We start from the raw sequence: 26,775 nt of genomic DNA, 5'->3' as shown, positions 1-26,775 counted from the left end.
TACAAAATTATAAACAGTAGTATAACACCTTGCTAAGTATGCGTTTTATTTCTGACCATGTATGCCTCTCTTCATTTAATCCTTTAAAATTCCTATTGTCTTATATTTTTATTTTGTTTTGCTTGACAGAACAAATGTAATCCTTTTCCCCCAGTTTGGCAAGACTCTTTATTTCTATTTTGCTGATGAAGGAGCTGAGGTGCTGATTTGTCCAAGTTAGAGTTGCTGTATTTAGCAAAAGAAAATTCAGGATACCTGCTTAAATTTGGATTTTATGTAAATGACAATTTTTTTTTTAGTGTAAGTATGTCCCAAGAAAATTATTTGAAAAAACTTATACTAAAATATTATGCATTGTTTACCTAGAATTCAAATGTAACTGGGTGTCCTGTGTTTTATCGGAGAACATTAGCCCAAGTTCTTTGGAACTAATATATCATGAATATGTATTTGTATATCATGAATATATATCATTAAGTGTGTTGCTAAACCTTTACCAAGTGTTGACAACAATCCTCTGACCTCTATGTGTCACAACATATAGTGTTTTTTACCTTCTAAGAGCTTTTGATTAAAAACATATTCAAAGACATCAATTCCTATTTATTTATTATGGACTTCACTCAGATGTCACCTCCTGTAGCCACTCAGTCTAAAATTGCAGACTCTGCCTCCAACACTTCCTGTACCCCTTCCCTGCTTTAATTTTCTTCTTTGGCACTTCTATTTAATATGCTTTCATATTTACTTATTTCTTTCTTTTATTATCTGCCCCAACTAGAATGTAGTTCTTATGAGCATAGGGATCTTGGATCTGCTATATCCCCAGTAACAGTAGGAGACATATTGAAGGTGCTCAACAAATATTTGTGGAATGAGTGAATGATGTCTGTGAGGATACTGAGGACAATGTATTGAACATGTAATATACACCATTCTTATAATCATACAGAATCTCAAAATGCTTGCCCCCAAATTAGAACCTTGCATATGGTACAAGTGTGTATAATCTTAATATTATATTAGTCCATAGATGCAAGGTAAGTAAAAGGTCAGCAGGTTAGAGGTCAAGGGGTATCTGCAGATGTATCTGGGCTTAATTTCATCTGCCTCTAGAACTAAATGTTAGTCACCCCAGGTGTCATTTCTTAGGATCCCAAAACACAATTGTGTGACTATCTGAAAGAGTCCAGTAACAAAATGGCTCTGTGTCCACCAGATCTGGATTTGTATCTTGGGGTGTGACTTGGATAGGTTGCTTAAATATCTCATGCTTTATCTGTGAAATGGGTACCCTGGTAGGACCTATGCTGCCAGCACTGGGCCTGAGGCTGGGTTTTCTCTCAGCTCCCTTGGTTGCCGACAAAGAACCTGAGTAGGTTTTATGGATGGCTCTTGGTCAAGTGTCCTTTTGTTCAATAAAGCAAGCATTCTCAGCAGAAGGAAGAAAAGCCTTCTGCTTCTACCTTAGACTTTACACAGTGACAGCTGCCTGCACAAAGGTAGTGAAATAGGAGAAAAAAGAGAAAAGAATGCAAGAACTGGCAAATGAAGGCTGTTACAGGCTCATGGAAAGCAATGAGGCAAACTAATATCACATTCAAAGGGCTCAGTGGGATTTGGGAAATTAGCATAAGTACATAAATCTAAGTAGCGCTAACTTAGAGCAATGGAAATTCAAAACACTTATCAGCCTTTGTGAGACCTTTTGATGAATTTGTCTTTGAGCCGTGTCCTAAAACTTAAAATAATTGTGTGTCCAAGAGCAAAAAAAAAAATCCATGTATAAGTATAACTTGCATATTCCACTCACTCAGCAGTGGTACTAATTGGGGGTGTGATACAGGGTGTGCATTCAAAATCCTTATAAAAATTACCAAGTAGCCAAACCTAATGAGAAAAAAATAATACAAAAGCTGTGATCATTACTTCTAGTTTCCCCTTTTTTCCTACAATAATGGTGATCTTCTTTTGCACGATTATTGTTTGTTTTTACTTCTCCTATACTCTTTGTATTTCTTTCACATCATATATTAAAGCCCAGGGATAATGTTTTCCCTTTTTAAAATCAAGAAATGCCAATTAAAATAATTATGAGATACCCCCCCCAAAAGAGGTAAACATGATTAAAAAGACTGCTACTGCACAGTGTTGGTGATATGATGGGAAATGGGTTCTTTGATATTTTTGTGGATGTGAGTGTTAATATTTTTTTTCTTTTTAAAGGAGAATTTGATGATTAATTCAAAATCCTCAAAATAAGCAACAAAATTGTTCACCCCATTGACCTAATAGCCTTACATTAAGATTTATTCTAGGGAAATACTTGTAAAAGTATTCAGTTGGACAAGTATGCACAGAAGATTTAATGATCTATTATTTATAATGTGATAAAACTGGAAACACCTTAAATATCCAAAAATAAGAGATTAGTTAAACCACTTATAATAATTACCTAGTGAAATATTATTTAGCCATACACATGACATTCATTCATACTTGCATATATGTGCATATTAAACACAAATATATGGAAAGATACTCATAATTATAAAAGGTAGGTTAAAATAGTAAATATATTATGAGCCATTGTTTTTGAATGTATATTACATGCATAGAAAAGCATCTGAAAAAATGTACACCAAGATGTTAATAGTAATTACATCTGGTGTGGAGATTATCCCTGATCTTTACTTTCTTCTCCTTGAACATCTGTAATGATATTCATTACATCAGTGAATATGTATTATTTTCAATCAGAAAAAATTAGTTTTAATCCAAAAAAGGAAAACATTTTGACACCAGTTCTTTTTTTTTTTTTTTTTTTTTTAAATATATCTTTATTGATTTCAGAGAGAGGAAAGGAGAGGGAGAGAGAGAGAGAAACATCAATGATGAGAGAGCCATTGATCAAACCCACAACCCGGGCATGTGCCCTGACCAGGAATCGAACCCTGATCGCCTGGATCCTAGGTCAACGCTCAACCGCTGAGCCACGCCCGGCTGGGCGACACCAGTTCTTTTAAACACTTATTCTGAGGAGAAAATCAGTTATCACTATACTTTTGTTGATGAATATTCAGGCCACTTGGGAATTTGGAACATTTTCATCAACGGGAAATTAAGAAGAAAAGACAAAACCGATGAGCACAGCAAGAGAAACAGCTCTAATATGGTGAAAGCCTGGTGGCCTATGGTACTTGCTCTTCTGTGCTCTCCCTCCCTTGATCACAATCCGTTCAAGGTCACCTTCAGTGGGTGATTTGTGGACACTTTTGATTGGTCAGGGTGTGGCATCAAACAAGTCAGTTCCAGGGCCAGCTTTTGTGTGTGTTTATGCCCAATAGTTTATGTGAATACCCCTGGAAGCCTCCAGCTCTGCCCAGAGTGGAAGAGATGGCCAAGGTGGGGTGGGGTCAGGAAAGACTCTCAGAGAAGCAGATACCTGAGCTCAAGGGGAAGGATGCCATGGTCTGGTGAGCAGGAGAGGAGATGGCATTCCGGGTAGAAGTGAGAAAGTATGAAGACAAACCTAAGGATTTAGTGAATGCTTGGCAAATGCTTATTTATTGTCATTGTGGTGGTAAATAGGATGCAAAAAAGCGGTCTAGAAACCCTAGCTTTCCAGTCTTTGTAAAAAAAGATGCATTATCTTATGCATTTTGGGTGCCTTTGAACTTAACATGGTACTTTGTGTTCTTCTTAAAACATTTTATTACCTTACAATTCTCTGTGTCTCCAACACCATTTAAATAGATATAAACAATAAGAATATGCAAGGACACCTAGCTGATGCAAATCAGGGAAAAGCAGATGCATAGTGACAATGTGGGGAGATTCAAATCTGAGTGTCGCTCCACATTTATACCTGCAGCCCTTAAGATGTTCATGTTCCCTATCAGAACTAAACAAGGATGTCTGGACTGCCACCTGTGACCAGTTCATATGGATATACTCTTGCTCTCAGGTCAACAGGGGATGTTTTACAAGGGCAGGGTCCTCTTCTCTGATGTCATTTCTAAAATGTCTTAATTTACCTTCAGAACCTGAACTTACTGAAGCCATTTCTGAAGATGTTTATGTTTTCTATTATCTTTCATTGTAATAACTTCCATAAGGGAAATTGTATGATTTAGCTAAAGCTTGCCTCCCTCAAGATTCATGGGGTTCCTATAATGTTAGAAATTCTTGGTCTCAGCAGATCTTTTGCAGGGTAGATTGACCCCTGCTTCTTGGGAACAAGAAATTGACCTCTTATTAAAAGCTCCATGTACAAAATATTTTTTTCAGACCTATCTAAGAAGCAGGAACAAGTTTGCTTGTTTCAGCTGATGAGCCTCTCCCCCGGGCTATCAAGACACAAGTATAGCCCGGGAGACAACGGTTCAATTCCCGGTCAGGGGACAGGCCCGGGTTGCAGGCTTGATCCCCAGCAGGGGGAGATGCAGGAGGCAGCCGATCAATGACTCTCTCATCATTGATGTTTCTATCTCTCCCTCTCCCTTCCTCTCTCTGAAATCAATAAAGACATAAAAAAAAAAAAAAAAAGACATGACTGTATAGTGAGAACTACTCCCAAATCTAGAGACAGCTGTAAACTAACAAAAATCAGCGCACAATGAATTAGCTGTAACCTATCCTGTTCTGAAACTAGAATATGCTTTCAAGTGTGAGCAACTAATGGGTTTCCCGGTTTGTCTAGAAGCCATTTGAAATTATAATTTATCAAATATAAGACATAATCTTGCAAATTTTATGAACGTTAATAAAAATTGCACAAAGAAATTTAAACGAGTTTACAAAATGGAGAATCAGAGAATAACCGGTGTGTTTCTACCCCTGTCCAAGAAAAAAGTTATTGATTCTAACCCTAAAGTAAAAAAGGCCAGTTATAAGACCAGTTTGATTGTTCAGGTCCTCAATGAGCATCCTGCTTCCTTTTTTCTAATTCTGATGTATAATTTGTTCACCAGAGTCTATTAGCCAACTAGTGAAGGGGGAAGTGTAGTTCAGATTATACTCACTGTAAAATCACTCACTGGCATTCTACTCTTCAAGTATGACTTTTGAATTTAGTGCAACTCAGCTCACGAAAAAATCATCACCCCTCAACAAACTGGTAAACAATTTTGGAGCCTGCAAAACTGAAACCCAGTCCCTAGACACAGTGACTTCACCTAGTGCCGCCAGCCTGGCATGACAAAGCCAGCTGGCCTCATGGATCTTTGCTACAGAAGAAGAAAGATGCCGGGGCATTCTCAACAGCCACGCACTCAGGAGCCAGCCTTCATTCTGCCTCTCATGCAGTCACACTCACGACAGGGTTTCAGAAGAAGGAATTAGACGTGGGTTTCATTTGGGGGTGTTTTCAGGGCAGATGCCCAGCAGAAGGGTTCTCAAAGGGTACTGAGAGTTCCCATCTCCCCTAGAACCCACAGTTCAATGAACTGACTACTGCAGAGAAGCCAGGCAGCCAGGCCCTGGAGGAGAGGAGGCCCAGCAATGTGCAGCGAAGCCCCTGTAGAGACACAACTATCCCTATTCACTGCCCTTTGATCACCAGATTCGCTGCTTCTGCCATTTAACAGGTGATTTCTAATGGAGGCTAAGGAGAGTGATTTTTTGTTTCTGTTTTTAATTTTTCCTACAGATTCAAGATAGTATCACATTTTAAAATGAATAATTCCTTAATATCATTTAACTACCAGTCCATAGTCAAACTTTCCCAGTTGTTCTAAGATGTCCTTTGCACCTGTTTGTCCGAGCCAGGACCTAGGACATTATGTTGCATTAAGCTGTTGTGTCCCTAAATCTCCTCTAATGTACAATACTGTGTTCCCTTTTTTCATGGCAATGACTTTTTAAGAGGTCAAGCCAATTCTCCCATAAAATAGCTCATCTTCTATATTTGTCTGCTTGATTTTTTGTGGTCTTAGCTTGCCCCTTTATACCCTGTGTTTCGGGTAAATGGCAAATAGATTTAAAGCTTCAATTGGATTCAAGTTCAATGATTCTGACCAAAAGAAAAAAATATAAATATCCTGGGTGATGTTAAAATCTTTATATTGCCCCATATCGCAAGACAGTGTTGTCCAGGCATTAGTTGTGCTAAGGTTGGCACTGGATTAAGATGGTGACCTTCTGACTTCTCTAATGTGCGTTACCTGCTCCCTTCGTGACCTGAAGGAAGGAATCTGTATGGTGGTTTTTAGCACCATATGAATACCCTGCTCCCCATCAACCATCTGTCTTAAGGTTTTATCAGCAATTGATAATCCCTGCCTGAATTCGTAATTTCCCTTTGGAACCTGCTTTTCTCTGTCAGCAGGTCTTATGCTGCACTATTTACTAGTTATGACACGAAGAAGCCATTAGCTTCTTGATTCTTAATTCCCTCACCTGTAAAATGGGCATAAAACTAAAATCAATTCCCACGGCTGTTGGAAGCATTACATGAGATACCCATGTACCGTGCTTGCCAGGTCCCTGGTGCCACGTGTGCACTGCCTACTTGTTGTTATTGTGCTTCTCTGTGTTTTGCTTGTGGGACTGTGTAGAGCATTATCCACTCACTGCCACTTTCAAGTCCCTGAGGCAGAGGACAACACACCTAATGATATTGCTGTGGAGTCCAAGTAGTTAGACTTTTGAAGAATATTGACTTGGACCATTTTTTAAAGGCAAAGTGGAATTTGTTTCGAATAAGCACTGCCCAGATCAGTGTTTCTCCTGAGACGTGTTATAAGAACCAGTGGACCCCGACATGCTCCATGGGAGATGCTGCCCATTCTTGTCCTCTTTGGGGGTTTCATTGTGCATATTATTCAGTTAAAAGTTCTAGAAAGTCTCTCAGGAGAGAAACCTACTTAATTTTGCTCAGTCAACTATTTTCTCATCTGTTTGCCTGTGGACACTACCCACCCCTCCTCCATCTTTTACGAACCAAGTAGCGCATATAAACATTACATTGAGCTGCTTTCGATTTTTCCAAAGGCTTGAATGAAGAGGGAGTCGCACTGATGAGCCCACCCCCAGTGGAGTGTTGGAAGGTGTCTGCCACTGGCCATTGGATTCTGAAAAGCCATGCAAGCTAGAGGGGTTTCAAGAGGTTTGTTTATTTGTTAGGGCAGAGAAGGTGGAAATTGGAGGCTCCATAGTAATTCAACAGGTGAACTCTCCTCCTTAGATTTTCTCCAAATCTCACCAGGACTCCTAGAGGAGATCAGAGTCCACCTGTCCTATGGGTGCCCCACTGCCACTGGGACTTTCCTAGGCTGATGGGATTGAGTCTCTTGGGCTGATGCACAGAGACCAAAGGGCATAGAAGGTGCAATCGTTCAGAGAGAGAGAAGATTTGGAGTCAGAAAAACAGGAGGTCAGTGTCTTAGCTCTACCAGGTATTTGCCTTGATCCCTGGGCAAATCACTTACCCTCTCTGAACTTTAGTTTCTTCATCTATATGATAGGGACAATTAAAGCACTTTAATGGTTGTGAAACTCTCATTAGATATATAAAAGCATTTTTAAAATATGAAGTGCTATTTTGGGGGTCCACTAGTCATTCTTGTATTCATTCAACTTGTGTAATATTATTGAGCCACTTACAATGTACCAGACACGGGGTTGGGTGCTGATATAAAGTGTAGAATAAAGCAGACCTTGTTCCTGACTTCATGGAGCTTATATTCCATAGCAGGAGACATATGATAAACATACACACAAATAAGTATATCATTATAGTCCCCTTCCCCAAGTACGGATGTGGTACTTTTAAATGGGTTTATTACTATAACCTACTATAAACAGATGCATTTTGAAGGTAATATCCATGAACTGTTCTCAGAAAATGATTTTGTCGGTTTAAATAAAGAGTTAAGATTATTAGTGTAGAATTAAAAGAGACTAAAAGATAAATTAAGGGATAATTTATCTCAATCCCTTCATTTCATAGATGAGGAAAACTAAAACCCAGACTACTGCAGAAATTTACCCAGTCATGTTTTGTGTGTGTGTGAGAGGGAGAGAGAGAGAGAGATCGGGGGATCTGAGGCCGGGGTTAGAACCCAGCTTTCTTTCCCCTAGTCAGTTTTTCACTCTATTGGGCTCCCCTGAAGGAATTATAAAAGCTGGCTTCTATTTTAACAGTGTATTATGATTATCACACTTGATACAATGTGTTCCAATTACAAGAAATTGGGAATGCAGCACAATCAATTTTTCCAAACTTTGCTCCAAGTAACACTTATTTTAATAGATGTTAATAGGTTATCACTTTTTAAGTTTCTTGGTCAAATTAGTTTAGGAAACCCTGCATTCTCCCTCTACCCCACTTTAGAAATCCATAAACATATATTGTGATTGTAAAAGATCATGCCTGCGGTAAGGAAAGCTCTTAAACTCTGTTTAGCTCAGCATTTCCCAAACTTTTTTGGCTACAGAATCTATTTTGAATTATTTCACAACTAAAGTGATGAATGTGCTGGGTGGGTAGTTCATTCTTAGCATCAACTTGGTTGGCTTCTTGGTAAAGTTTGTAAAAGCCCAGTAGTAAACAAACCGAGTTGGGTCACACGACTCTCAGGGCAGTTTCTCAGGTCTTAGGATCTCGGTCTGACTGTGGATGTAGGAGCAACGCCATGTCTTTTAAACCCAGGACTGGAATGGGAAACCATGGGAGCTAAATGAATGAATTAAACAACTCTCATTAAGTTTTTAATTATCACTTTCAAGCCTTTTTAAAAGTATGATTATTTTTATTTTTGTTTTTAGGCATGCACAAGCCCAGAGTTCTCCAAAAGTGTATGATGTCTTCGCAGGACATCCAAATAAGGTAGCTGGATATCTTGATTTCAAAGTACCTGTGTATTTTTATTTCAGACTCATCCAAGTCTGTGGGCATGAAGTCTGTCTGTGGCTGCTTGGTCCAGCCACCCGAACATGAAACTGTTAGTAATATTTTGAAGTCTTTGAGACAAAAGCCCAGCTTGCTAAAGAACTTGGTTCAGCAGAGAGACAGGGAGGTTCAGCGGAGAGAGAATCAAAAGCCTGGAAATTTGCTGCTGAGAATAAATGCTAGCTGCTCCCCGAGGTGATTCGTCTGTGCACTCCACTCTCTACAGATGTTAGAGCCTCTTTTTGAGCAAGGACCCGAGGTTCTTTGGTAGCACTTTGATATCCTGCTTGAATTCAATATGTGAAATGGAGGCGTCTCTCTGTGACTTGGAGCCCACAGCAGGCTTTGAAGTCTGATCCAATTTTTGCTGCCTACTATTTGATGTTGAAAGGATGAAATGAAGAAAATGTACAGTTTTTGCCAGTAACTCTGCTGAGCATATGTAAGATTAAAAAAACAAAATCCTTTGGATGATGTACTTAGAAATGTTAAGTAGATTAATACCTTCCTATAGGTTTTCTTTCTTCTTTCTTAGGGATAAACATTCAGTATAGGAGAAAATCAGCACATAGCTGTTTTTATATTCTGGACTATAATTAATTTAAGAGGGGGATGAGGTTAACTTGTTCTGAGGAAGAAATAAATGAATGAAGCCAAGAGTGTCAAGACTTTGTTACTAATTGCCCCCAAGGAGAGGACCCCCATTCAATTTTAATGCAAGATAGGGGTAACTTACAACATGACCCAATATGCTTAGCTTCTCCATACAATCAGGGCTAGGGGTCCCTTAGTTAAATGGAAGCTATGTCCTTAAGGTTGTTTCATCAGCGGATAAAAATAATGTTTCTCTTACTGGGTTTTTCTGAAGCACTCAGTGTCTGGGACTGATTTGCTGTCTTCTCGGACATGCCATGCTGCTCCAGGTCGCCCAGGACTGAGTCCCTCGAGGGGAGCCCCTGCAACACCTGGTAAGAACATTTTGATTGCATGCTACTTCTGCCATTTGCATGCTTGTGTACTTTAGTGAGTTATTTGGGCAGTACTGTCTAGAAGGCAGGACTCAGATAGCAATATAATGTTGTGTTAACACAAATTTCAGGTTTGGGAAGCCATGAGGCTGGAAGCAGTTTTCCACCTACCCATGCCATGTAAAAATTCTGAGAAAAGAAAGATGGATGTCAGAGGCCATTCTTTTCCCTTTAGTTCTAAGAACCTTAAATTAAGAAACTGCTTAAAATGTCATTTTGTTAGAGGAAAGATAAATGACTGACCAGCTTTCAGTGGAGCAGATCATTCAGGGTCAAAATCTAGGGCTTGGTAAAGAATATAGATTTATTGAGTAAATTCTACCCTTTTGGCAACATGGCTATTCTCTCAGCAAGAATATAAACATCTTGCCATGCTCTTTTGAGAAATAACTATTTCTGGCCCACTTTCTAAATTCTTTGCTACAAACTATGATAAAAAGTCAGTTTGAGGCTTATGTGTGGCTAAAATCAGTACTTCTGGAAGGTTAAAAAGACACACGATTTTCAGGAATATTTATTAACCAAAAGATACTAAGGACAATGTAGACCATTCCAAAGAAAGAAACCTTTTCAACTTAAAATGCCAACATTATACTTACTGCCAACCTTATCTATTTTTCTGAACTATGCAGTGGTTTCTCAGGTATGTCCAAATTTCTCCTTAGCCTTTCTTTCAGTGACAAAGTAGCACTATATAAAGTGGGAAATGTATAATAATTATGTTAGGACTTCTTGTCCTTATGGAGCTTAAATTTCTGGGGAGAGACAAGAGAGGGTGAGTGTATCATAACAGAACTTTTAAAATGGATATACAGAAAATGATAAATTATACAGAAAATGTCAAAGGGAATATTTTCCCCGCAGCCAGATTGTGTTCTGGAATAAGACCATCATGAGGTAGGTGTAGGAATGTTACAGAAAGAGGAACATTTAGAGAAAATACATTGTGGTGGAGCAAAATCCGTTATTTAAGAATTTAGTTGGCATCTTTCTCTGTCCAAACATCAGTCTTTATCTTTTAATTGGGGTGTTTAGACCACTTACATTTAATGTGATTATTGGTATGTTTTGGTTTAAATCTATCCTATTGCAATTTGTTTTCTGTTTGTTCCATTTTGACTGTTTTCTCTTTTGGCATTCTACTTTAAAAAACATGTATCTTTAAAATACACGTGAAAAGAAAATTTCAAGTATGTTTGAGTAGCCAAAGGCATAGATTCTGGGGTCAGACCTGACCTGCCTAGATTCAAACCTCTGCTCTCTTGTGAATGTTAATAAAGTTACATAGCAACTCCTGACCTCAGTACCTACACATGTAAAACGAAGGAAATAGTAGTTCATAGCTGAGGGGTTATACTGAGGAATAAATGAGCTGGTTTAAGAAAAGGCCGTAGCACAACGTCTATGGTATGGTAATTTTTGTTGATATTATGTAAATATAAAATTAATCTACAAGTATGAATAATAGGTAAAGAAATCAAGTACTTATTGTAAGGCATTAAGTTTTGGCGGGATAGTTCAAGGGGAGCTAATTATATTGTATTTGAGCTAAGTATTAAAAAGACCTGTTGGATTACAATTCTTTTCCCCAGTCTTTAGGAAAGTATCCCAGAAAGTCAAACTTATTAATGTTTCACATCTGACTTGCTGCAAATGGCTCACATGCACTTTCTCGTCATAGCTGTTCCTTCCTTCCAGCCCAGATGGTTTCTGCTGAGTTTGCCACCATCACCATTACTTCTCCTCACTACTCTAGTGGCCTTCCCACCATCATTCTTTTCCTCCTTCAATGTCTCTTATGCACATATGCCTGAGAGCTTTTTTAAAGCATACCCTGTTCATTACATTCCTTTCCTTCATACTCTTCAGTGGCTCCACTTTGCCCCAGCATCAATTCTAAGCTGCTTACAATTTTTTAAAATTATTTTTCAATTACCATTGTCATTCAACGTTATATCAGTTTCAGGCGTGCATCATAGTGGTTAGACATTTATATAACTTAGGAAGCACTCCCCCTGATAAGTCTAGTACCCACCTGACGCCATACATAGTCATTACAATATTATTGACTATATTCTCAGGACTATGTTGTAACTGCAATTTGTACCTTACCTTTTTCACTTAGCCCCCTCCCATCTGGCAACCATCAGTTTTTTTCTCTGTATACATGAGTTTGTTTCTGTTTTGTTTGGTGGGTTGGTTCATTAGATTCCACATATAAGGGAAATTGTATGGTATTTATCGTTCTCTATCTGACTTATTTCACTTAGCATAATACCTTCTAGGTCCACCCATGTTGTTGCAAATGGTAAGATTTCTTTTTCTTTTTCTTTTTCTTTTTTTAAATATATCTTTATTGATTTCAGAGAGAGGAATGGAGAGGGAGAGAGAGAGATAGAAACATCAATGATGAGAGAATCATTGATCAAACCCGCAACCCGGGCATGTGCCCTGACCGGGAATCGAACCCCAATCGCCTGGATCCTAGGTCGACGCTCAACTGCTGAGCCACGCCCGGCCGGGCAAGATTTCATTTTTTTTTAACGTCCAAGTAGTATTCCATTGTACGTATGTACCACATCTTCTTTATCCATTCATCTGTCATGTGGTGCTTAGGTTGCTTCCATATCTTAGCTATTGTGAATAATGCTTCAGTAAACATAGGGATGCATGTATCTTTTTGAATTAGTGTTTTGGGTTTTTTCAGATAAATACCCAGAAGTGGTATTATAGGGTCATATAATAGTTCTATTTTTAATTTTTTGAGAGACCTCTATACAGTTTTTTGGAATTTGCAATCCCACCAACAGTGTACAAGGGTTCCCTTTTCTCCATATCCTTGCCAATACTTGTTTGTTGATGTATTGATGATAGCCATTCTGATAGATGTGAGGTGATATCTCATTATGGTTTTAATTTGCACTTCCCTAATGATTAGTGAATTTTCATATGTCTATTGGCCATTTGTATGTCCTCTTTGGAGAAATGTCTATTCAGGTCCTTGGCCCATTTTTAAAAATCAGGTTGATTGGTTTTTTGGTGTTAAGAACTCTAAGCTACTTTGTAGGACATTCAAGTCTGTCTCTGTTTTGGTTCTAATCTTCCTTTCTAGCCCTGTCTTCTGATCTCTTTCCCTCATTCTGTGCTTCAGAATATCCAAATTATTCTCTGTTCTTGAAATGTGCCCAGTGTGTTCTTTTTCTACTCTGTGGCTTTGTTCACGCTGCTCCCTCTGCCTAACCCATCCTTCTTCCCTGTTCTCAGAGTCCTCTCCATTATTCAGAGTCCACCATAGCTCCCTCCCCTGTGCCCTTTGACATTTCTTACAGTACTTATCACATCCTGTCTTGTTAGTTATTTTCATGCATCTACTAGGTCTGGTGGGATGTGGGATTGGAGGAGCAGGGAATAAGTCAGAAGTGAGTCAGACCAGCTCTGCTCAGGGCAGGCATGCAAAGAAGTGTTCAAATGTGGGGCTTGGACAAAGGCTGCTGTCAGCCCCTTAGTGAGAGAGTCTCAGAAGTCTCCTTAATTGGTCCATTTAAGCCCGACTCATTCCTTACATAGGGGAGAAAAGCACACTATACTCAGGAATTGCATAATTCAAATCCCTTTGCCACTAATCCAAGCAGTGAAATTATTTAGCTGGACTGACAGGCATACATACAGATCTAATCTGATTTGCTATGTAAAATTTGTTCTTTAGGCATTTATTCTTCTATTTATTTATTTATTCAAGAAACAATTAACACTTACTAAGTTCTAAGAACTGTTCTGGGCCAGTAGTTCTCAAACTGTTTTGAAAGACCAGTTTGGGGCTTGTTTTCATTTTCAATTTATGTAGTCCGACACTTTCGTGACAATAAAAATGAATGAATATGTGTGTGTTGTGTCAATATAAATTTCATCAAAACGTTTCTAAATTTCTTACTTTAAATTTCTTTGCTCATCCTGTTGGGATTAGTAACAAGAGTTGGCCTACAGACCAAGTGCCACTAGCACTGTTACAGGCATGTGTGATACACCAGGGAAAAGAGTAAAAAATTGCTGTCCTCACAATGCCATGTACTAGCAGAGGAGACAACACTAATAAGCATAGTGTGTAAGTCGGTTGTATGGGATGTTAGGAGAGCAAAGTGTTATGGGGAGAAAATACAGCAAGGAAGCTTAGGAGAGGCTGAAGTTCGGGAGACAGGGTGACGAATGGTCTACTTGGTGTCATTGAGAAGCTTGAAGGTGGTGAGCTAGTTAATCATGTGGATATCTGGGAAATGAGCATTACAGGCAGAGGGAACAGCCATGGCAAAGGCTCTGAGGAGAGAGTGCATGGAATACATGAGGAGCAGAAAGAAAGACCACAGGATTGGGGCTGAAAAAGCAAAGAAGAGAGGTGTAGGAGGTGAGGAGCCAGATGATGCAGGTCAGTGTTTCTCAATGTCCTTCTGATTCAGCAGGTCTGGGCAGCTCCTGAGATTCTGCAACACTGGCGAGCTTCCAGGTGGTGCTGATATTGTTGATCTGAGGTCTGCATTTTGAGTAATGAGGGTAAACTCAGTGGAATGGGGAGACAGTGAGCATTTTCAGCAGAGGAGTGACATGCCCTGAATTTTGTTTTAAAGTGATGGCTCCAGCTGCTGGGTTGAGTATAGACTAAAGACATCATCAATAAATGAAATATTATGTGTAAGTTGCATTTTCCAGGCAGCTGAACCTTTCTAAAATGTACAGCTCCCTTTCATACTAAGTATACCGAACACAATTCTTATTCTTAGTATCTCAGGACATGATTATTAACAACAATTAACACACTGGGTTTATAATGCAGAGAGATCCTTGGATTTGATTGGGAAATGGGACCACCTACCCTTGAATGAAATGACTCCTGACCATTATGATTTTTAGTTAATGTGCCTGATTAGCTTTACTTTCTTTTTTCTCAACATAAAGCTGATGTTTTTTGCTATTATTTATGTGCTCACTTTTTGTAACATACTTCCCCTCTCTCTTTTTCTCCTTTGTTGCAGTCTATAAAACAGGTTTTAAACATTTTCTGCAGTTAAAAAAATGGATCTGAGTAGGGTAACTGAGGGAATCCCTATGAGTAAAAGAAAAGGAACTTCCACAAAAGTACTAGGTGACTACTTTTGGCACATGCTAGGCGCCTTACCTCTATTTTCTTAGTGTAAAGTATACAAGCTTTGGTGTAATTTTGTGACCTTTGTTCAAAGATTGCCATTTCGTGCCCTGAGTTTCCTATGATACCTCACCTGAGTGAGGTGGTTCTGCCCTTGGGTACCTTCTCATTCACATGTAGTATAAATTATTCCTATTTCTTTTTTGCAAGTAAAAAACAAATCATTGCACTTGCTAATAGTAACTTTATATTGCATCTTAAAGAAGGAGCACAGTACATTTTTTAGGGAGCTGAGGAGTGAACAGTCTTGTACTGGCCTCCTGAGGGGTCCCAGTTAGCAGTGCATAGGGTCAGGTTGTGAGAGTGGAGCCCCAAAGAGCTCCTAGTATCAGATCTGTTGGGGCCCATCCACCCCACGGCTACTGAGCAAATCACACACTTTCACCCAGCTGCTTCTCTAGTGCCATCTACTCCATTATTTGCCTCTACCTTTCTTATTGCTCATTACCAAGTTCCATTGATTTTGGCATAAGTTCAGCTATCAGAAAGCAAACTTGGGCTATGTTTTATTCTTGGAACTTTTAATTCTTAGAGTCACCAAACATCTCAGTGTTTCCAGGACTAAAGAATTTTCCAAGTTGTAGGATTTTCAGTGCTAACTGCAAGATAGTCTCAGGCAAATTGGGACAAGTTGGTCACCCTATTATAATACTGGAAGTTGAACTCGCTTGGGAGGGACTATTTTTTATAATATTGTAGTGAGAGTCAAACTCAGACAAGACTAAGTCTTAGATAGTGTTACAGAATCGCCTCACACTGGCTGCCTGTGTGCGGGAAGGGGTTGCAAGCAGCTTGCCAAACAGCAACTATTGTGATCATAAAGGACTCAGATGTCACCCATTTGACAGGGAGAGCATGTTTCTACAATGGAGCTCAAAGGCAACATTTTTCCTGTTGGGAAAGCACATGGAAAGCAAACCCCACATGGAGGGAAGGCTCCTGGGCCTCTCTGTCTTGCACCCAGTACATTTAGGGAAGGCCATACATGGGACTTTCAGGCTGCTGTTGTGGCCTCACATATGGATAATCTCTGGTGCTCTGAATCCCCCTCTTTTCAGTTCCCATTGAGCTGAGACATCTTTTCTTCTTGCCTACGTGCCATGGAATTCACCATAAACCAGTGAGTGAATTGGTAGTGAGCCTGGTAAAGCCTCAGTTTCAGGACTGTTCTCAGTGAGATGGTAATTACAGGCATAGAAATCTTTCCTTTAGCATGGGGAGGTGGGAAAACACCTCCTTGTCAAAGAATCTCTTCAGACCTGGTGGTTCTCAAACTTCAGTGGGCATCAGACACAAATTGCTGGGCCCATGCCACAGTTGCTGAGTTTGTGTGGGGTAGAGGAAAGGGGGGATTTGCATTTTTGTAAAGTGCCCAAGTGATGCCATGCCACTGATCTTGGAGCATCCTTTGATAATCACTGATCTAGACATCCCCTATCTTGATGATATTACACTGAATCAGAAAAAGTAGAAAATAAATAAATATATATGTATATTTAAAATATATATATAAATTATATATATATATGACTTTCTATTCATTCATTCAACAAACACTTATTGAGGACCTACTACAGGCCAAAAAGTGAAATAAGACACTTAACAGACTAATACAATTCAAATATCTTGGTCTTTGCTGTGGTTATTTTCCAAAACAGATTTGGTAACAATACACTGAGTGTGCCTATTTATCTCAAGTTGTCTCATTAAATTCTCAGAAAGTTCTCGCCTGGCCAAGCATGGCTCAGTGGTTGACCATTGACCTGGGATCCAGGCGATCAGGGTTCGATTCCCTGTCAGGGCACATGCCCAGGTTGCAGGCTCGATCAATGACTCTCTCATCATTGATGTTTCTGTCTCTCTCTCTCCCTCTCCTTTCCTCTCTCTGAAATCAATAGAGATATATTTAAAATAAATAAATAAATAAATAAATTCTCAGAAAGTTCTCAAGAACAAATTTACATGTAGGTACTTGTAACTTTGCTATAGAGGAGGAAGAGGGGAGTGTTCCAGACTTTGTGTCTTAATTTTTTTAATTATTAGGAATTAATGCCTTTAAAGGATATTTCCATTTTATAAACTATATTGTCTCTTCCCACCTCCCGCAAAGCAAAATTGCTCTAAATCCCAGCAGATCTGAATATTTGCACACATCTCTAATATGTATATCATTACCATAATGTTGGTTTCTTGGCTTTTTGCAAATGAATTTAGGCAAGGTCAACATAAGGAGTGCACAGTTTGAGCCTTATGGACATGAGGGCAGAGAAATGGAAGGAGAGAGAGGAGAGATTATAGTTCTTCTAATCCCAAATTTAATTTCTAATTTAGCCCTGTTTATCTTAATCATACACCTTTCCTATTTGCTTAAAAGACTTTTTTAATTTTTACTAGGTCTGGATTTTGAGTTTGTTTGGTTTATTTTGCTTTATTTTGTTCTTTTAGAGAATGTGAACAGAGTACTTGGGACATCAATTGCAGTTATGACAGTTTACCCCACTGAGGCCTCTATCCAACATTGCAGCTTTCTAAAGGAACTTTGTAGGATACCTACCAAGAGGAAAGGATTCATTTTGGGCCCCATTTCCCCTGAGATGTGAGGATCTGGATGATTAAAAGGAAGGCTGTCCACACAGGTTGGCACAGTGTCTGTTCCTCAGCGGGCTGAGGCAGCGAGATTACGACCCTGTTGGAGGAGTTGAGGATGGAGAGGAAAGTGGACTCACTGTGAGGGACGCTAGTTAGAGGCCATGGAGGTCATTTGTCAGCCATCATTCCTGAGGGCACATCCCCCAGGGAAAGCCTTGTGACTGCCTATTCTCATTCCTGCAACTTATTAAAGTACATTACAAAGTTGGAGAGTTTTGGGACATTATTCTGCTTAGATTGTTACTGCAAACATATGAGGAGAGTTCAGCAGGAACTTTTCTGCTGCTTTCCTGAGTGCATGAGGTCAGGATGCACTTTCTGCGATGCTGATGCCGAGTGAAGTTCTGGCGTTGACCCAGGACATCAGGAGCGCAGCTGCCAAGCAGCGCAAGGTGGGGGCCTGCGAGTCAAGTCAGGGTACTTGGCTTCCAGAATTGAATGTTGATGGCATAACTGTAAAACGTGCCAAGAGTAATTTTATTTTTAAATTTCTTTCTTACTTGGATTTGAAACAGCACACACTCTATAGACTACCCTATTAACCTTAGCTGCGTAGTTTGTTTCATTTTAAAGGACTCTTTTCAACTTTAACATCCAATTGTATAATGGAAGTAGTAGAGTGATTGTTCCTTTACCTTTGTTTGTTTTCCAAGATTGGGAGTAATAAATTTTTTAAAGTTTTTTTTTCTTTCTTTCTTCCTTCCTTTTATTTATTTTTTTAGTTAATAGACTATATTAACTTTATTATTTTTTTATTATTTTAGCAGTTTGAGGTTTTCAGAAAATTTGAGCAGAAAGTAGTGTTTCTATATACTCACCTCTTCCCCTCTCTCAGTTTTCGAGATTATTAATATCTTGCATTATCGTCGCTCATTTGCTATAATATTGATATATTATTATCAACTAAAGTCCATAATTCACATTAGGGTTTACAGCAGTAATGTCTGTGAGTTTTGACAAATATATAATAGCATGTATCCACCATTGCAGTATCGAATGGAATCATTTCATTTGCCTAAAAATCCCCTGTGCTCCACATTTTAATCTCTCTTTCCTTCCCTTCCTCGCCCTAAACTCCTAGCAATCACTGTTTTTGGTTTTTTCCATCTTCATAGTTTTGCCTTTTCCAGAATGTCATATAGTTGGAATCAGACAGTATATAACCTTTTCAGATTGGTTTCTTTCAGTTAACAACATGCATTTATGATTCTTCCATGTCTTTGCATGGCTTGACAGTTCTTTTTTTTTTTTAATTGCTGAAAATCTATTGCCTGGATGTACCCCATTTTGTTTATTCACCTATTGAAGGCCATCTTGGTTGCTTCCAAGTTTTGGCAATTATGAATAAAGTTTCTATAGACATTTTTGTGCAGATTTTTGTGTGGACTTAAATTTTCAACTCCTTTGAGTAAATACCAAAGAGTGTGATTGCTAGATGATAAGGTAAGACTATGTTTAGTTTTATAAGAAACGGCCAAACAGTCCTTTAAAGGGTCTGCCTCACTTTGCATTCCCCCCAGAGAAGTGTGAGCGTTTCTGCGATTCCTCATCCTCACCAGCATTTGGTGTTGTCAGTGTTTTGGATTTTTGCCATTTTAATAGGTGTATGGTGGTGTCTCATTGTTGTTTTAATTTGCATTTCCCTGATGATGTATATATAATGTGGAGCATCTTTTCATATGCTTATTTGCCATCTGTGTATCTTCTTTGCTGAAGTGTCTGTTTAGATCTTTTGCCCATTTTTAAATTGTGCTAGTTTTGTTATTTTGGAGGTTTAAGAGTTCTTTGAATATTTTGGATACCAGTCCTTTGTCAGATACACATTTTGCAAATATTTCTCCTAGTCTAGGCTTGTCTTTTCATTCTCTTAACAGTGTCTTTTGTGGAGCAGTAATGAATTTTTTCCTTATATAATCAGGGAGAAAAATGTTTTAAAATAAGCCTGACACCCATCTTATCTTAGCACCCACTCCCTACCCAAGGAAGTGAGAAAACCATGACATGAGCCTGTTCCCTAAATTAAATGTAATTAATTTTAAGTGTTATAGGAAGGCAAGATAGATATAGTCCAATATTAAATAAGAAGTAGGAGGACTCGCTTATATAACTATATACAGAACCATGGTAAAACTTTTCTCTCAGTTTTCATTTCTATTTGACTCTCTTCCTAGCCACATGCTAGACTCCTTAAGTAACTAGAACACCTAGAATGATGAGGAAAACTCTGGGGCTGTCTAGTTCCAGTATAAACAGTATTTAACAAGAGAGAAATTGTTGGTTTAAATTCAAAGAGATTTTGGAGAGAGTGAAATGCACCTTCATTACTCATTCATTCAGCAGGTGTTTATTGAGAAGCTACTAAGTGGCAGGCACTATGTTGGATCCTGGGGATATATAAGGGAGCCAGATCCAGGCTTGTCCTTATGAAGTTTACATTCCAAGGGAGAAATGGACAAATAAATCTGAAATCAAATCTCCTTTGACCAGGGTGTTGGTAAGAGTGAGCACTGGAGCTGTGCTACAACAGAAATACATCTGTGGTCTCATGGGAACAAAGAAGGTTCAAATAGGTTACACCAAAGCTGAGAACTGAAGGGGGATCAGGAATTGGCCAGGCAAAGAGTGGAGAAAGATGCTCCCAGCCCTCTGCCTGTTCCCTTTTCACACCAAGAAAAGCTCACATATGAGAGCTATGTAATTGTGCTTGTTTTGTTTTTCACATTTTTTGAAAAATTCTGAAGTGTAACATGCCTGCAGGAAAATAAAAACAAAAATGTTTAAACAGAGATGGGCAGTGTATTAAATTTTAACTGCAATTGAGATCACAAAACAGGACATGTCGGACCCCAGAAGCCTTCTGCATGGTCTCTCCTGACTGTGGGGCCTCTTCCTCCTCCCTAGAGGTCGCCACCCAAGTACGCATCCAAAATGTCATACTTTCCTTTTGCCCGTTTTTCAGTTTCGTGTAAGTGGAATCACACCGCGTGTATTCTTTGGCTTCTAGCATTTTCTTCTTTTTGTCCTTAACATTGTATTTTTAAGGTTAATATGTTTCTTGTCATTGCTGTACACTAACCCATGTTATGGCTTCATTCTTGTGTCACTGGGCTTCTGGTTGAGATCCTTTTGCTCAACCTTGTCATTTTTTAGATGAGAATACTGAGTCCCAGTTGGTCAACCCAGAACCAGAATTCAACCCAGAGCTGCGCTGCAGGGAGAAATCAAGGGAGCGATGCCTCTGGACCAGCTCTCAGGGCCCAGGCTCTTCTCACCGATTCTTTGGTTGGCCTCTTACCTGTACTTTCCTCTTTGCTCTACAAAGGCACAGGGGAAAATACAAACCTCAACGGGTTGAACAGTTAACTCTATGTGCAGCTGTAGACTCTGAAGTCTGTTACATTCTGCCCAAGTTATTCAACTGTCTGTTCATTGGTCAGTTTAGGATGTCACAGACTCTATTCTGATTAGGCTCAAGGGCAAGAAAGCAAAATAAGGGACATAAAGCGATGCCTCTAGGGGGTTATTGACCTTAGGTGTGAATATTTTGTTAGCTTGGACTGCTGTTGGATTTGGATTAAAATTGCTTGTAATTTTAAAAAAGGGAACAGATACATAACTGTGAATACGAAGTTGGGGTAATGGCAGGAGAGAAGAGTTCAAGATAAACAATTGATAATAAGTGAGTCTGCAGTTTTTCTCCCAATTAAGAACAATTCACAGGGGCTTCCTGGTCCCTTACAAGTCGCCACACTCTATCCTAAACCAGAGCTTTCCGGAGCTTTGCCCACCCCCACCCCCAAACCCTTCCACTCCCATATTTTACCCATCTTTTCAGTGCTTTGTTGATATTTAAGCTTTTTATTACGCTAAACTTCCCTGCTCTGTGATGTGCATTCCTAGGTTCCTGAGAGAGAGAGAGAGAGAGAGAGAGAGAGAGAGAGAGAGAGAGAGAGAGAGAGAGAGAGAGAGTGTGTGTGTGTGTGTGTGTGAGAGAGATACTCTGGCAGCTTTGAGGAATTCTGGACCAGGACTTGTCCTCTAAAAATAAGACTTTGGGATATTGGCTTAATGCATGAAAATAGAGCCTGGCACATAGTAAGCACCTAATAAATGTTTAGCTACTGCTGCTGTTGCAATTTCTCACCCCTCAATTGAGAATCACTGCTCAAAGTACCTAATTTCCAAGTTAACAGCTCTTTCCTTCTTCCCATTCAAATTGTCTAGTCTTATGGAATGTGCTAAGATTTTTTAAAATTTCACTTGGTTTTTCCTCAATGTCACTACAAGTCTCAAGAGTGTATCACTTTGAACCTTTATCGCATTTAAGAAGAGTGGGATAACGTTGGTATTTTCTGTGTCTGACAGTTTGTGGAAGGGGAGGTAGTTATATTTCATTAATCCACCTAAATGGTACAAGGGATATTTAGAGCTCCCACCACCTCAGATCCCCGTTTTCTTTCCCCGCTCTTCAAAGGGGTGTGCCTGGCTGCTTCCTGGTGAGCAATTAGAGCAGCCAGTCTACCCAGACATTAGGCTGGGTTAGTCTGACCTAATATACACGAAGACTCGGTGTTCCCAAAGGGATCCTTCCTTTTTAAAGGAAGAAATTAATGATATCCCTTTCAATTAAATTGGTGCCAGACATTTTCTCTAAGCAGCCTATTTAAAAGAACAAATTCAAACAGGCCCAAGAAACAAACGCAAGAGATCTACAAAGCTCTTAAGGGATGAGTTTACACACTCTCCTAATTTCAAAGAAGTTTTTGTGCACGGACACAATGGCTGGGTTCTCCCAATGGACACACACCAACTTTAAATGTCAAACTCTGCATTTGTGCAGAAATCAGATAAGTACAAAGAGCTCTAGGCTTGTTTCTGTTCTTAACTGATTTGCCTCCAAAGGACAGTTCACATGCTAACTCATTACACATGGTCTGAATGTTTGGGGTATGGGTGGGAGACAGAACATCCCAGGTTCCCCTCCAAATCTCCAAGGGTCGAATTACAAAGTGTTTGCTCAGTTTGCCCGTAAATGCTATCTTTACCCTGCCCAGAGTAGATGGGCTCCCAGCATCACACCTGCGATCTGCCTTCTCATTTTCAGCGCGGGCTGCCGCCTGGGGAGCAGGGCCCTTCTCATCTCTTGCGGGGGCTCATCTGCTGCTCTAGGCTGCGTCCGTCCTGTGTTCAGCCCGCAACGGGAGCCCCGCGCCTGCGGAAGCTTCTCTGTAACACTGCGGGGAGGCCTGGGAAAGAAGAGCGTCACATTGTCTCTCCCCCCTGTCCACTGACCGATGCTTGTCCTCTTTCTCGCTGTCGGTAAAATGAATGAAGTCTCTGCATTTAAGAAATTATTTTTCAAAAATTGATTGTCATCCTGTTTTCAACATTTTACACACTTCCTTTGCATCTACTCAGCTCCTAGAAGTATTTTCCTGCCTGTCCTGTTAAAGTTAACACTCTTTATCTCGATGTAGAAACTATTTAGGAGACATGCAGGTATGGGTCTATGGCCTTTCCTCAAATCCTAGAAAATATATATGTATATATAAAACAAAGACTGTATCAGGCAGAATCCCAGCAAGAAATAGATTACACACTCAACTGAGGATAAATTGGGCATTGTTTAATAAAGAGATTATTTTTTCTTTTTTTAAATTAATTTTTATTTCCTCCTTTAAAAAAAAAAGTTTTTATTGATTTTAGAGAAAGAGGGAGAGGCAGAGAGAGAGAGAAACATTGATGTGAGAGAAAAATAGTGGCTGCCTCTGGCAGGACACCTACTGGGGTTAGAGCCTGCAAGCTGGGTATGTGCCCTGACTGGGAATCAAACCGGTGACCTCTCAGTGCATGGACCATGCTCAACCAACTGAGCCACACTGGCAAGGGCAATAAAGGGATTATTTTTAAAGATTATGGGAAGCATATATGGAAACCACAAAGGACAGTATAGTATGCTAGGGGCCAGTGAGAGTGGAGCTGTAACCACACCCACCTAATGGGACAAGGAAAGAACATAGGGTTTGGAACCCAGAAGGAGCAAGCCATGTGGGTATAGGAGTCTTGAGAAAAGAGATTACCTTCAGTCAAGGACATAGTCTATAAAAAACAACCCCACAGGGAAGTGTGGAATAAGAGAGAATATTTCCTCTCTCTTTCTTCCTTCTGATTTCCTGCTAGGGCTCTCTATTGGCCAAGCCAGTGGGAAACCAGAGTAGTCTATATACATTAACTTCTGGGCAGAGAGCACGGTGGAAATGGATGAAGAGTGGATCTGGAGGGAAGGGATGCTACACCATTTAAAGAGACTCAATATAACTTTATCTCCTCATATAAAGTTCACACCCTCTCCCACAAAGATGAAAAATAATTGTTCTCTGTCTCAATAAACAGACACTGAAATACAGTGACTTCAATAAATAAGTGTTTATTTTCTTCATGTCACCAGAAGTACAGGGAGGTACGTAGTTTCTGGCATTGGTTCAGAAGATCAAGAATGTCAGGCAAGAACAAGTCTCTGCAATTCTTTTGAAGTTTTTTTTTTTTTTTTTTTCATGGTCCCAAAATAGCTGCAGGAGCTCCAGCCATCATGGCTCCATTCTTTGCAAAAGGGCACAAAGGATTTTCCAGGAAGCCCTACCCAATAACTTCTGTTTCCATCTCATGATCCTCCTACAACTGCAGAGAAGCTGAAGAATATATTTGAGTGGATCACATTGTGCCCTCTCTGATATAAAGGTTCTGTTGGGAAGAAAGCAGAGAAGAATGAATGTTGAGTAGACAACTAGTAGTGTCTACACAGATAGAATTTAATCATCTGAGGCACATGTGCCCAGGGCATTGTTTCATGCTGGTTTCTGAACTTGGGCATTCTTAAGTCATACAAATGAAATATTCTATCCTGAATGATCAGATTTAGTCTCCGATCCTTCGTGGAGCCTCAAGGCCAGCAGCACAAGAAAGGTCACAAAGAGATGATTATAAAATTCCAAGGCAAATACTCAAGTGTGTCTGTGGAAATCGTTTGTGTAAACAAAATGAAGCTATTTCTGATAGAGTCTGGAAACAGGAGAAATAGAAAAGACGTACTTTGTTAGCATGCTGGTGGAAGTATAAAGGATACAATTGGGCAAAAAATTGTGCGATATATATCAAGGGCCTTTTAAAAATGTTCAGATCCTTTATCCCAAAATTAACTCAGAACCTGCCTTTTTAAAAAGTCTAGAAGAACTTAAGAAAATAATCAAATAAATTTGATACAGCTATATTGTGGCATAATATATAACTGTTAAAATTACACTTACAAAGCATTTAAGATAGTATGGGATAATCGGTTTAATTATTATAATCTAAGTTGTGCTCTCGCTTTGCCTAAGTATTTCAATCCTCTAGGTCTCCTTTTTCTTTCATATCCAACTGAAATGGCTCGAGTCTCCGTCTTTTTATTAATTGTAGGATTTATACTCTCTACTTCATTGCTGCCTTGTCACCATAATACTTGGACTGTCAGGAATGCAAGTAAACAAGAGCATTCATTATATTGTTTGTGGCAGGACAAGCGCCTCTTTGGAGGGCAGTCTGCCAGTAAATCACCTGGTCTAGCAATAGCTGCTCCATAACGTATCAGCTGCTCATCACTGGATAAGAACACTGGGCGTTATGCGTACAATTCTGGGGCTGGTTGTGGTGAAGTCTAATGAGAATCAATTGCCTTAATTCTCAGTCACTCTGAGAATAATGGCAGATGAGGAGAAACAGGTATATGCTTGACATGGTGCCTCGCACACAGTAGGGGCTTAATAAGTGTTTATCAAATGATAAATTAATTCAGGTGGGCAGTCTCTTTGGAGGAAATTAGTTTTGTTTCAGAAAGCATCTCACATCTTGCATTTTAGTTGTATGTTGTAAATATTTCTAGATGACAGTTGTAGCCATGGGACTAGAGCTTAGGAGATGGGGCACAGCCATCTGTCTAGAACAGTGGGAGTCTTTACAGGATGGGATTTCTTTCTGTCTTTCTTTTTTTTTTTTTTTTGTACAATCAAATTCATTATGAAAATGAATGCAGTTTCCAAGAAAAATTGGAGAAAGAGATTAGTAGTGGGCCTTGGAAAAGTCTATAGGGGGCAAGGTAGAATGAATCAGGTTGCTTTGTGGTTTATTTAGCTCTATGCAGTACTTTGGATGAGAGAAAACTAAACTGGGTCATCTGATTGATAAGCATAATCATTTTAGATAAATTTGCATGATCTGGAGAGATGGTCTCAGGCCCTGCTGAAAGGGGGAGGGTAGCTTGCTTTAAAGTCTTTTCTCCTCCTCTGCTCAAACATGTTCCCTTAACGCACCTGAAAAATCCCCAAACCTTTGTTGCAAAAGAACTTGGCTACAGTGAAGACAACTTGAAATATTGGTCTTCCTATCAGAGGATTATATAGCACATTAAAATACGCCTTGGGTTTTAATGATGAAAACGTGTTGAATTTGAAATTTCTGAAAGTTTTATTGTTATTTTCTCAACAATTCCCAGCAGGATGTGTTTAAATTACTTAATGTTAAAAGACATCTAAAATAGGAGATTAAGATACTTATTCTTAACTATTTATGTTACAAAGGAAAGGATGAAGTAATGTCGCTCAGTTAGAAGGATTCTTTGGATAGAAAATGCAGTTTAGATACAGAACATGGTGACTAAAAAAAAAAAGAGTTAAAAAATATGGGTATGGCCCAGCTAGAGTGGTTCATTTGGTTGAGCATCACCCTGTGCACCGAAAGGTTGTCGGTTCAAATCCCTGCCAGGGCACATATCTAGGTTCTGGATTTGATCCCCAGTGGGGGCCCATATGGAAGGCAACCAATCAGTGTTTCTCTCTCACTCTCCCCCTTCCTCTCTCTCAGTATGGCCTCAGGTGAGGATCAAAATAAATAAATATATATATATATATATATGGGTATGGCATGATTTTGTTCATTTTAATGCCTGAGAATTTTGACCATGTGAATTGTGTAGGCAC

General features: G+C 39.4%; 1 protein-coding gene across 2 annotated transcripts in view; it reads left to right on the top strand.

Annotated features, from left to right (window-relative positions):
• Positions 1-26,775, top strand: part of MYO3B (myosin IIIB) — a 323,317-nt gene that overhangs the window by 238,679 nt on the left and 57,863 nt on the right. For both annotated transcript variants that reach the window (XM_087819421.1, XM_016224834.2), the window contains 2 exons: positions 8,770-8,830; positions 9,762-9,861. In XM_087819421.1, the coding sequence (XP_087675547.1) occupies positions 8,770-8,830; positions 9,762-9,861 (161 nt within the window). The remainder of the gene's footprint in view (positions 1-8,769; positions 8,831-9,761; positions 9,862-26,775) is intronic.

This window comes from Miniopterus natalensis, chromosome 8, assembly GCF_054644295.1.
Source record: "Miniopterus natalensis isolate mMinNat1 chromosome 8, mMinNat1.hap1, whole genome shotgun sequence".
Lineage (NCBI taxonomy): Eukaryota > Metazoa > Chordata > Mammalia > Chiroptera > Miniopteridae > Miniopterus > Miniopterus natalensis.
The sequence above is the reverse complement of the archived record's forward strand: the minus strand, read 5'-3'. Positions and strand labels throughout refer to the sequence as shown.